Raw genomic sequence first — 13,217 nt, forward strand, 5'->3', positions numbered from 1 at the left:
TCAACTAAAACAAACTACCAGCTGCTGTTTCAACCCTCCCACCTCAGATAAGTACATAAATCAATGGCCGATGCATGCCTGAGAATATACCAGGAGGTGCCTCAAATGGACTTTGAATGGGAGGCTGCTTAAAACGTTAAAAGAAATTAAAATGTGACCAGCACAAGACTATCACACACACTTTGAATAAAAACCAAGGGCCCACACACTCATAGGACAGGTGCAAGCAATACATTTATAATATCTGCTCCAATGCATAAACCTTCTCAATCAGACACTGGGAAAGGTTAGCCGATATCTGCCTGAAAAATGTGAGCAGTATTAAAAGTGCATATATACACAGAAGCAAAGCTTGAACTAATGCAGCCTGATGCAGCAGACCAGTTGTAAGTGGTGTGTGAGGCTCGGTAAACCCATCCCATTCAAGGAGTCTTTGCACAAAGGCAACTGAAGATCATGCTGGCTTTAAGTGCCATGAGAACATGGAGCACGTTCACTTCAGACTTAAGTGGATATTTGCACTTTTGTACACAAATTACAGAGTTTAAAGCCCAGGCATGAGAAGGCACCACTTGGACTCACTCCTGGAATAAAGCTGGAGATATAAAATGTGTTGAGACGCATTTTAGACTAAAATACCCAAGAACAAGGGGCAGATAAATATGTGACCTGAAAACTTAAATATTGGGTTGTGGAAGGGCTCTCGGAGTAAGATTTAAAGCATTTTAGAACCCTCAAACCTCAATTAGGAGGTTTGACAGTCTCAAAAAATTGGGCTAGGTCACTTGAGATTAAAAATCCCGACGGGCTAATGGAGGAAGTGCGACAGATACTATTTTCCTTCTTGTGTCAAAATGCAGTTAAACCCCCACCCATGTTTAATCCATGAGCCCTCCCCCACCAATAAGCCTTTACTATAATTCAGCAATTCTTTATCCCTGAAAAGCATAAATAGAAAGTTCTTATTTAGTGCCAAAAAACATTCAGGTCAGTCTTAGTCCAGTTATTTGAACTAGCGATGTCCTTCAGTGACCGCCTTCACGCGATGCAAATGGCCCTTCCAACAGGAGCAGCATCTGGAAACTGGAGCAGAACTTCCTCAATGTCTTTGAAGAGTTGGCCAAATCTTGGATAAACCTCACCATCCATATCCAGCGATACAGACAAGACCATAAGAATGAGAGGCTAGACACTGGCACTCAGCAGCCTTCTCTAGGCAGCTAAAAAGGGCAGATCCAGCTGCTGGGATCCAGATGCACCAGGTTCATGGATTGTACAAGGTGCCTTAGACCCAAGGCCCCTGGACTCCCATGGACTTCACGTCCCTCGCACCCTGATGGGATGAGACTGCGGTCCAGTAGAGTTTGACGTGGAAAGGCAGACAAACCCTCTGCAGTCAGGGCGGGAACGTCGTCATCGGAGCACTCAGATGGATTTTCAGAGGAGGCTTCTGAATGGTAGTCAGAGGTCTCCGACTCTCGGCTGGTCAGATTCTTGAAGCAACTCAAAGGCCTGCAGAACTCTGCCACAACGAAGGAGGTATTGTTCTCGCCCAACCTAGGAGAAGAAAAATATAATCAAAATCTTATTAAAAATCCACTCAGCTGAGTATGGGGACAAATTATGCAAGCATTGTTAAAACCATCTATGGTAATTTACTTCGTTTTAGGAGAGAATGTGATTTACACAACAGAAGCAAAGTCTACATTGAGTGCATATATTCCATGTGTTGGCTACAGTACATATTCAAAGTCTGATGGACAAGCATCTGACACCAGTCAGAAGCTGCGTGGAGCTCAGAGTAGGACTGGTCAGCCAGGCTAGAGTGAAGGGAAGAGGTGAAACCAGAAGCAACCAGCTTCAGTCTGCAAAGACTGGTGCTGGGCACTGGGGTGGGTGGGAGGACATCTAAGACCTTCAGATATCTGGGGTGGGGATTGACACCACAGCTAAAGTGTGAGAAAGGAATTCTCTACTGATATTGGTACTAACAGGAGGTTGTGGGGGGGATGACGGTTAGTGAATAGATTAGTGATGGGATGAAAGGATGAGCAACAAGTAGATGGTGAATGAGCCAACCACTAACTGGCTGAGGGAAGGAGCAAAGTACTGAATGGGTGAGTGGACACATTTACCAATAAGCGAGTGGACTGACGGCTGAAGTGTGAAAGTAGGTTGAAGAGCTGGTGTGTGGTTGGGTCGATGTGGTGGGCAGTGGTTGGCTGTATGCAAGCCAGTGGACAAATAAGGAGACCACTGATTAGGTGGATGGGTGAATGAATGTACTTACAAGTATGTGGATGGACATGAAGGGCTGAATTCATGGAATGGGTGGACAGAGAATGCGTGGCTTGGATCGACCTTTATCGAGGTTACATGAAAGTTAGATTGTGTACAGCTGGACTTCTATGCTTTCTCACATCTGTTGTACAGACCAGAAAGGGTTAAATTGAATGATGCAGTGGTGGTGGGAGGAGATGGTTAACAACTAGGCTCCGAGGATAAGATCTGCTGCCTTCTATACTGCCTTGGTGACCCCTAAGGCCTCCCAGCAGTGACTCGAGGCCAGTTGAGGGACAATATTAAGTGGAGCTTGACATCAGGAGTGAGGAGATCCTTTGGGCAAGATGCAGACTGTTTCCTTCTGAAGGATCAACGTGCGACATTTAAATAAAGTAATCTACTAGAATATTTCTACAAGGGATGCTCCTTTGGACTCCGCTTACAAACCACGTCTACATAGCTACCAAGGGGCTACCGGTCCGGACGATGATTCAGCCAGACCCGTTTTGGTGCCTATAGATCTTTACATTATGGTGATGCAGGCAGAAGTAAGCGTTAATGGTGGTGGAGTTAAGTAGGAGGGTTTCTGCTCCTGGCCATGTACACTTGGTTAAAAGTCTTACCTATACCCTATGCAGTGTTCATGGGCATGGCACACAGGAATGTGTGCCAAGTTGACTTCAGTTTTGTCTGCTCCGAGACACGCAGGCTGCAGAGGCAGTGCCCATGTGCTTGGTGAGGGGTCCCTTTGGGTGGCACAATTTGTGCTACAGCCCTTAGGGACCCTCCTTAGCCACAAGGCCCTTGGTATCTTTTTACTAGGGACTTGTATGTGAGCTCAAGTGGTGCCAATTGTGGAAGCAATATGTACAGTTTAGGGGAGGAGCTCTGGCACAGAGAACCTGGTTATCAGGGACCCTGTGCACTTCCAATCAAAATTACATCATTTTCCAGGCAAAAAGTGGGGGCTAACCAGGTCCAGAAAAGGCACCTCCTACAGTGGACATGGTTGCTTTGGGCAACAGATTAAATTGCACAACTGGATCATTAAGGTGCTCCCTTTGTAAATGTGCATCTCCAAGGGTCGCGCCTGTTAATAGACCAGGCTTGCGCCAAAAGAAGTTTACAACCCAAATACTGGAGGGTGTTCTTACATTGTGAAAACTATATGCAGTCAGAGCTGTAGGGCTTACGATATGTATTAACTTATGGAGACGTAGGCTTTATTAAAGGAAATGTCCATAAAAAACAGATGGCGTGCCCCATCTGATGCCGAAATAGAACTCCAAACAGTATCGATATTTACGTGCTAGGTTGGCCACATAACCCTGTGCTTTCAGAAAGTCAACCAATGGAGAAGAACCCAGCTGTTCGGCAGCCTCCGGATCTTCAACAATGCTTATTTACTTTCGTTGATCAACAGGATAGAGGAGGAAGACCAAGAAAGAATGCATCACGTCTGCCATGAAACGTTTGACCTCTGCCAAGCCTTCTGATCAACCCTGGGTACAAAGCTGCAGGATTCTAGGTCTGAGCCAGTGAAGCAGAGTTTCCATCACACCAAGACAGATGTGCTCCCACCATGCATTGGTAGGAGATCTGAAAGCTGTGGACCTTGACTTACAAGTTCTTAAGACTTGCAGTTGCCTTTGGTTCATTGGAAGCGAGCGGAACTTATCCAGACCATCAATTCTCTCCCCCTTCAAGCTGATTCAGCCAAACCATAGATAAATACTTCCATTCAAAAAAATAGCACAAGCACATTCTCACTTACCTCATCTGACCCTCCCTCATCTACAGGCCTACTCCAGACCTTCACCCTCGTACCTAAATTAGATTGTACCTTACAATCATCTGGCTGCCTCAGCATGTGTGCTGCTTCTCATACACAATCTAATGTCCCAAAATATTGTTGCTTTTTCTTGTCTGCAGTGCTACTGCTACTAGACAAAGGGAAAAATACAAGCGAAAAAACATATTTGAAACCCTCCCCTATTCCACTACATTGAGTGTCCCTTCAGATTTTCTCTGAAGTCCTAGAGCACCTGGTGCTGAACAGACTTGCGCGGTTTGCCCTGCCTACCTGCTATTTTCTCCAGGCCACTGACCGTTCCCTGTAGTACTTTGTTACTTCCACACTCCACCCCTGCCCCATCAGCCTTACTTATCCTTTTTGATTCATTGATAGTCTTGGTCAACCACTACCTCTTCCTCAGCTACCATCACACATGTCGGCCACAAATGGTTTTCTGGCCCATCATTCCTTCTTCCCAATGGTGCGTCATCCAGGTCAGCGCCCTCATACCTCCAACTGCGCAACCACCAAAGAGCCATCTATAGTCTTCTGCTCAAACGTCACCTCCACTGGCTTCTGCCATCGCGAGGTCAATGGCAATTAAAGCTTATGCTCTACTTTCATACCGGACTTCTTACTCTAGTCTAGGACTGTCTCTGAACAGGTAATGGGTGGTTCTTCTGTCCCTCCACTTCAGACCCTGACCTAGCAACAGCCGTTCCTGCTGGTTTCACTATGTTCATGCATGATCAGGTGGGAAAAAGAGTAGGGGGATTGGCCGTAATTTTTAGAAGTGAGTGGAAAGGGACATTTAGCCCCCAAAATAACGAAACTCTGGAACCCCGATCATTCAAAATAATCGTCAACCATTATACTTGTAATGTCCTTCTAATGCATTGGCCGCCTAGTCCTAGGACTGATTTTCTGAATACTATTGCTAGATCCCTGGATATAATATCCCAATCACCGGATTTTAAACTTTTAGGTGACTTTAATCTTCACCTTGAAGACCCAGTGGACAAAGGCGCAATGTATTTTCTGGATATTACTAACAGCCTAGGCCTCACCCAGCAGGTGATTGGCAGTACACATTCTGGGGGCCATTTGTTGGACGGGTTATTCTCAAACAACAAATCTCTAGAATGTCTTCCATCGCTGCCTCTTGTCTGGTCAGATCATAGTGCGGTTATGTTCTCTTTCCCTCCAAAATACGCAGATAGCAAAATTACAAAATAAGCCGAGAAGGGTTCGGCCTCGTAACAAAATTGCTACTGATACCTTTGAAAGCTCCTTAGCTCAGAACCCACCGAACTCTACAGAGGACCCAAATGAGGCTGCTGCCGCATTAAATAAATGGCTCAAAAGTACAATTGATCAGGTGTTGCTGATGAAATCTTTGGCCAATCGTAGATTAAGACACGGAACCCTGGTATTCCGAACGTCTCAGAATTTTAAAGCAAAATTGACGCCTCGAAGGGAGGTGGAGAGCTAGTTATGGAGTCAACGTAGAACTGCTTATAAACAAGCTCTGTTAGACTATAAAAAAATCTGTACAAGGAGAAAATTGCGTATTTTACCATAGCGATACCCACTGCAAAAAATTCTACGAAGGAACTCTTCACCGTGAAAAAACTAGCCAAATGTTTGGAGGCGATAGCCTGACCAATTAATCAAACTTTCTGCAACTCACTAGCTACGTTTTTCCTAAACAAAGTTAGGGCAGTCTATAGTGGCTTTTCACAACTGTTGGCCCAAGGGACATCCCCTTTGAAGACTAACAAATCCTATGGAGGTTAGGGAAATGCTACCAGCTACCTCAGACGTTGTCCCCCCAGAACTATCTGTATTCCCTCCTTTGACTGTGGATGAGGTCACTAATCTTGTTATCGACCAAATCTGTCTCTCCATTGGATCCATGCCCGCCCAACATTTTCCATCTATTACCAGAAGTTTATGCATCTTATCTGGCATCTATTTTTAACATGTTTGTTATTTTTCCCCACTAATTGGAAACTGGCGTCGGTTCTTCCCCTCTTAAAAAAGGCAAACCTTGATGGGGCAGATCCTAGTAATTATCGCCCTATCTCAAGACTCCTCCTCCCCCCCCCCCCCCCCCACCTGCAAAAAAGGTTGAAAATCCAGGAATGTTTTAACAGACTACATCGAAAAACATTCTTTTCTGGACACCACTCAGTTTGGCTTTATAAAGCATCATAGTACTGAGCTGACTCGGATATCAGCGTCCGTGTTGATCATACAGACAGTTGATGCGGGAGGTAGTGCAGCACTTGAGCTGCTTGACCTCTCGGCCGCTTTTGAAACTGTGAATCACCTAAAGCTACTGGATGTCCTAGACAGGATTGGCATTAAGGGAAAAGCGTTTGCCTTGCTCAAATCCTTCCTGTCAGACCAGGAACAGTTTGTGGCTGTCAGATTTTAAGTCACCCAATTTCACACTGCCTTGTGGAGTACCCCCGGGCTCTTCACTGAGCCCCACTCTTTAAATATTCATGTTGCCCCATTGGCAAGGCTGATCCGTTCTCTGGGTTTCTCGGCTATTTCTTATGCAGATGATACTCAGACTGTGGTTTCCGTGACAGGATCAACCATCAGACACGGCAGCACAGTTCCATGCATGTCTTTGTCAAGTCGGGGACTGGATGGCAGCAATCAAATTAAACTCCGGTAAGACCGAAGTTCTTCTCTTTGGCAGTCACGCAAACTTCTGGTCTCCTGCATTGTGGCCTTCGGAGTTGGGCTCTTTACCAAATACAGTGAATAAAGTAAAGAACTTCGGTGTCCCGTTTGATTCCTTTCTTTCATTCGAGAGTCATGTGAATCCGGTTACTTCGACATCCTTCTACACTTTAAAATTACTTAGGATTCTTCCCTTTATCCCCGTTAACCTACAGAAATTAGTGGTCTCCGCCCTTGTTTTATCCAAGGCAGACTACTGCAATGGCCTTTTTATCAATCTTCGGAAGAGATGTTTGACCAAGTTGCAGTTTTTGCAGAATGCAGCAGCACGATTGCTGTTAAATGTTCCAAAACACATCTGTTTATGTCGCTTAAAGAGCTACACTGGCTGCCGGTGAAAAGACCAATCGAATTTAAAGCCCTCTGCATAGCTTTTAAAGCTGTTCACGACATAGGACCTGCCCTTTTTTAAACAAAATCTGCAGCTTTATATTCCGACCCGCCATCTCCGCTCAGCCTATGCTCATTACTCTGTAGTTCCCAGGTTCAAAAAATCTTCCTGGGGCGGAAGAAGATTCCTGGTCAGTACTACCAGACTCTGGAACTCACTTCCACTAAGGCTAAAAGAAGAAACCCATCTGTTAGCCTTCAGAAAGGCATTAAAAACTTGGCTTTTTAATCTATGATGTGGTACGTTCTGTTTGCTAGTTATTCGTTGATGAGCTAGCACCTTGACACCCTTGGGTGAATGTTTTGCGCTTTACAAATTTTCTTCATTTTCATTTCATGCTCAAGTCCACGACAAGGAAAGTAGTCCATTTCGGAATTTCGCTTACTGGCTGACTCCATTAATCTTCCCCACAATATTCTTGCTGCTTCTAAGAAATATGGTGCCACTTGATGCAAAATGTGCTTGCATCATTCATGTTGGCCGCCTTTTATACAGTCAACCACAACACTCCTGGCAAGATTAGCTTCGATTTGAGTTAGTGGTACCGTACTGAAGTGGATAAGATCCTACCTTTCAGATAGGTGCCATGCAGTGGTGCTGCCCCCTTACCGCTCCGATTTTAAAGCCATCCAAGATGGAGTCTGCAGCACAATCCTGTTCAATGTAGAAGTCCACTTATTCTTACCAAAGCACCCAATAGGAGGCTGGTTAACTATGCTGATACTCAGATGGTTTTGTCCATCAATAACCAGCAGGATGTAGGGGATGACTTCCAGAACTGCATGACCGACAATTGGCTGAACACAAATTCCCTTAAATTTCATTGGTCTAAAACAGTTTCGATGTTGCTCTGCAAGCAAAGTCCCCATGACACTACTCTCCAACTTCTGTCCTCTTCTGACCGGTGAAGAGCTGCATCTGTCATGGTCTACACTCTTGGAGTTACTTTTGATACAAAACGGTCCTTGTTGAACCATGTCAAAAAAGTGTCTGGTACCCGCTTGTGCTCTCCGTAGGAATCTTACCACTGCTGCCAGCCCAAGCAAAATCTCAAATTGGGCGCAGTGTAATTCCAAGCAGGCTAGATTACTGTAACACTGGAGCACCGGAATATCTGATCAACAGACTATAGAATCTAAGTGTCAGCTACCAAATTGGCACTAAACAGACCTCGAAGAAATGGAGGATAGTCTTCAAATCTATGTGCAATGCAGTTAAGGCCCTTCAAGCATCCCCCTGCAACAGAGATTAGTGATACTCCTCTCCTCTTCTCCCCCTCCCCCAACCCCCCGAGATGTCTCCGTTCAGCATTAGCGACCTCCAGTGTGTGACCAGATGCTGTAAGACTACAGAAGGCGGACGAGCCTTAACGGTTAGGCAACCCAGCGTTACCACTCACTCTTACATCAACTATTGCACTTCAGGAAAGTCTTGAAGACATGGCTCTTACCATGTCACCTGTACGGAGACACTTGAGCTTTATAAATGCAATAAAAAAAAATCTATCACAGCTACTTGAGTAAGAGCTACCACCTCTTACCTCCTACTACATGACACATTGTTGCATACAAACAATGTTGTGAAAAAGCTTTAGAGCTCCAAGTCTATGTGTAGGTCTCATGAAGTTTGCCTTCGCTGCTCATGAGAATCTCATTGCTACACCACTCCTGCTCCCACAGACCAGACTGATTGCTACAAGCGGCAGGGCTCAGCCTAAACCCAGACTTGGATTTTAAGTTAAATTATGTTGGAGCCCCCCGCCGCCTTTTAATTCGCTTCAGCTCTTCATCCCTCGCCTCTACACTTTGCAAACTCCTCTTCGCGGCTTCCCAAGAGCCTTGTGCACAATCTGTGTCTGTCTTTCCCTCCTTCCACCATTCCTACTGGAACAAACTGTTGACCTCAGGATTACATCGTGTGCAGCTTCCTTGAAGCTCACTCCGCTCTATTGGAAATCCCACTGACTACCAAACTCAGTGCTGTACCATCTCCATGAGCCGCCGGCAGCCATTGCACAGCCCTCCAGTGCACGCAGTGGACATTACCTTCCCTGTTACCCGTCACTCAGCATATATTGCCTACTGTATGGAATACTCCTTTACTCGTAAGCACATGCATCCGAGAACACAAATTAAAGACTCCCAAGGGGGCAGCAGTGGGAGAAGAGTGTGGAAGCAAGAAGAAGTTTAAGGTTGCCACTACCTCCCTAAACTCTAGCACTAAGCTCCCTATAACCCTTTTAAGGACTGCTCCATCACATGTCCTGGAAACTGGGGTGGCCGAGGCCTCTGCACCCAAGGACCAAAACCAAGGAACTCACTGCACTCGCACTTTGGAGTCAAACTTATTAAAGTTCAGGAATCAATTAAAAACCTGGCTATTCGACCAATGTGCCTCATGTTCAGTTCGTCAAAAGGTAGCTTGAAATGTGCCTAGGGACCCTAAGAAAGTGATGGTGCGCTTTCCAAATGAATACTAAAATAAAATGTCAATGACCTGAGATATAGATAGATAATATAAATATATAGATATATATGTGTAAAATCGTTCTCATGTAAAAGTACTCCAAAGCCCTTGGGTCAAGGGGGCACAAAAAAAAAACTACAAAAATATAAAATAAATGACAAAATACAGGTCACAAGGCAGAAAGTAAAAAAACATGCAAAGGATTCTGTAACATAATCCAAAAAGTCATAACAAAAGATTGCGGTAACGGCCATGGCTGCCGACTCGAACTGGGGAACCAGGTTCGAGTCTCCGCTTCCACTCAATCCTGTGATTCTGGGCAAGTCACTTAATGTTAGTGTGCCCAACAAAATATGCCCGTGTGGAATGTAACTGGTGCTGGTGTAAAGCACTCCAGTGCCTTCTGGAGTTCGCACTATACAACATAAAATGGAAATAAAGGTTGATCAAACCACTGAGGAGGCTTAATTATCCGTGGTAGAGCTGTGAACCCGAATTTAGCGCGGGTAGGTTTGCAAAGGTAAAAGGTTTCCTGGGAATTGCAGCTCTGGTCTTTCCACCTCACACCGTCTCCTCCACTCAGTTCTGTCCCCATGTTCAAGGAACAGAAACGGTATGTACACAGAAAGTGCACCAGTGTCTTCTGGCCTTCAGGTGCCTATGCTGTTAACCCCAGCTGTGGAGGCGAGGAGGGGGGGGGGCGGATTACTAGCTAGTGGAATAAGGCAGGACAGGCTAAAAGGATTTGTCCCAGCCTCATCTCCATTCAGGACCTAGCATCCACTCCAGGCACGGATGACCCATTGGAGGGGGGGGGGGGGGGGGGGGACTACATTCTGAAGTCATCCCGTACCAGGAAGACCTGGTGTGAGTTCCTAGCCTCCCCCACCCCCACCCCCAATCAGGCCAGGGAGCAGGGATGGGCTATGATGGGGGCTAGACAGTCACTGCTTCCACTGCCTCTGTAGCTGGGCCCAACAGCTCCATCCTGTTCTTGGCATGCTCCGCTCCTCCATTCCCAGCTTCAGAGACTGCACTGGGAGTGTGAGTGGGTGGAAATCCCCAAACAAGGATGCCTCGGAACCCCATCAGTGATCCACGCGTGGCCTGGGGACAGAAGCAAAGATGCTGCTCCATTCTGCACCCATAAGCAGTTTTCCAGATGTAGAAAGGGGACCCTTGGCCATCTAGGCAGAAAAAAATCTGCCTCCCACTCAGTGGCAGCTGCTACAGAGTAGTCCGGGTGAAGCGGGCGCGTGGATAGAAAAAGAAAGGTTACTTACCTTGCTGCCAGCCACTGCCTCAGTCCTCTTCTGATCCTGCTGGAAGCACACAGGTTCCCCTTAGCCAATCACAACGTTGCTGTCACCATGAATGCCGCGTCGTGATTGGTCTGAGCGCCGTGGTTCGGCGCTCAGACAGGGACTCTGTGCATGTTCTCCATACAGCCTGGTAGAGAACATGCAAAGTGCGCATGACTGTTTGGTTGGCTAAACAGTCATGCACACTTAAGGGCTCCAACCACTCCTCCCCTGCTGGCTAACAGCACAGCCCTGCCCTACAAACCTGCCTGCAAATGAAACAATTAAATGATAAGTGAAAATATTTTATTTTTTCACCTTAGCGGAGTTGCTGCCACTGCTCCCACTGATAGATTCCTTACAATGGATAGCAGCATGTATGTGGTATTTCTATAGCTCAAACTTATCTGAAAGGCATGAGTGTGCTGCGCGGGGTCAAAGGCAGGCACACAGTGAGCGAGCATTAGGAGAGGTAGAAGGATTCTGGGTGCAGAAGTGAACTCTTTCTGCACTGTGGCGTGTCCTTTCAAGAGGAGTCTTCACTAGTTTTCTAAATTGGAGCAGTGTTGGGGAGCTCCTGACATGGGATGCTATTCCACATCCCGGATGCAGAGATGTAAAATAAATATTTTGGTAATTTTCCTTAGGATTCTGGGATTAATACCAGCTCACACACAGAGGTGGGAAAGAGTGGCAGGAAAGAAAGACAGCAGGGTGCAAGATAAAAAACTGAGGCGGGAGCCAAAGACTTCGAAAAGCAAGTATGACGAGTTTGTGAGGGACAGGAAAGACTTGGAAAAGGGACACTTATTTGTGTCTGAAGGGGAGCATTTCCATGAGAAAAAGGGTGTGAATGGGTTTAAGAAGTGCTTGTGACAGAAGAGATCTCATAAGGATGTGAGAAGGCGAGAGAGATATGTGAAAGAAGTTGGGAGGGAAGGGGGTGGAGGGAGTACATGAGGTAGAAAAAGGGATATGAAGGGTGGGAACTGGTTTTGACAAGTACACGTCTTATAAGGGTAAGTGAGGGAAAGTTTGAAAGGTGCGAGAAGGGACCATGTAAAAGCTAGGAGAGGGCAATGGCCTTTTTGGGGAAGAACACTGGGGGATGCCAAGGCTACCACCAGTAGGGATGTTCTTTCACAAATATAAACTCCAATGCAGGTACCATTGCTTGAGGGTTTGGTACACAAAAATGTGCTTTTCCCTTTGATAGGAAAAATATCTTGCACTGGCCGTAGGTGGTGAAGATGGTGACAGAAGAAGATGTGAGTGAGGAATGCTGAAGGTGGTGAGAGGAGTGAATGTGGGACGATGAGGAGTGACGGAGTGTACATTTGTAGGAAAAGACTGCATGAGAGGCAGGAGTAAACAATGTCCGGGACAGAAGGTTAAGACCAAGGTTAAAAGAAATCGAGCTTGGGAGTTCCAGAGATGAAATGGCGGCTTGTTCCAGGTGTTTGCTGCTATGTAGGAGAATGAATGGCCTCCACATCTGCTTCGGATGCGGGGCGAGGTTTAGAGAGGCAAGCAGAGCGGAGGCGTCTGGTGGGCTGATGGAAACTCAGGTGTTGGTTCAGGTAGGTGGATCTGCAGTAGTGTAGGGCCTTGTATGTGTGGGTCACAAGCTTGTTTGGTGTAGTTTCTGTACAGGGACGCAGCGGAGTTCTGAGGTAGGGGGTGTTGTGGGTTCATCTAGGGAGATCCAGGACAATTCTGATCGTGTTCTCTATGGTATATAATCGCCAGAGGGGAGCTGCAATCCCTGTGTTGTGTTGCCATAGTGCAGGCCGCTGCAAATGAGGGCCTGGAGGATGGTGCATCTTGAGCTTTGGGGTAGCCATTTGAATATCTTGCGTAGCATGTGGAGAATGAAGCAGGAGACAGTTGATCAAAGTAGTCCTGTTTAGCTTGTTGTCCTGAGTGATGCCCAGGTTACTAGTGAAGTCAGTCAGGTGCGAGCAGGTCCAAGTTCGGAGGGCCACCAGGATGCATCCCATGAGGAGCTTTTGATTTTGAAGATCAGTACCTCAGTCTTATGAGCTGAAGTCCGTGTGTTTTGGCGATGCTAGATAGATGTCATTTGTTTAAGAGGGTGAGGCAGAGCAAGGATCCTTGCCATACTGCACAGATTGCGTTTGGTGTGGAGGGGAAGGGGGAAAACTGATTTGCGTGCTTCCGATAAGGAAAGAGGTGACCTATCTGTCAACAGCTTCTTGGATGT

General features: G+C 46.3%; 1 protein-coding gene across 1 annotated transcript in view; it reads right to left on the reverse strand.

Annotated features, from left to right (window-relative positions):
• Window positions 1-210: 210 nt before the first annotated feature.
• LOC146808943 (protein BTG3-like) overlaps window positions 211-13,217 on the reverse strand; it is an 89,682-nt gene continuing 76,675 nt past the window's right edge. Inside the window, exon 4 of the mRNA XM_085614261.1 lies at window positions 211-1,557. Coding sequence (XP_085470387.1) covers window positions 1,221-1,557 — 337 coding nt within the window. The 3' untranslated portion in view covers window positions 211-1,220. The remainder of the gene's footprint in view (window positions 1,558-13,217) is intronic.

Source organism: Triturus cristatus, chromosome 7, assembly GCF_964204655.1.
Source record: "Triturus cristatus chromosome 7, aTriCri1.1, whole genome shotgun sequence".
NCBI classification, from domain to species: Eukaryota; Metazoa; Chordata; class Amphibia; order Caudata; family Salamandridae; genus Triturus; species Triturus cristatus.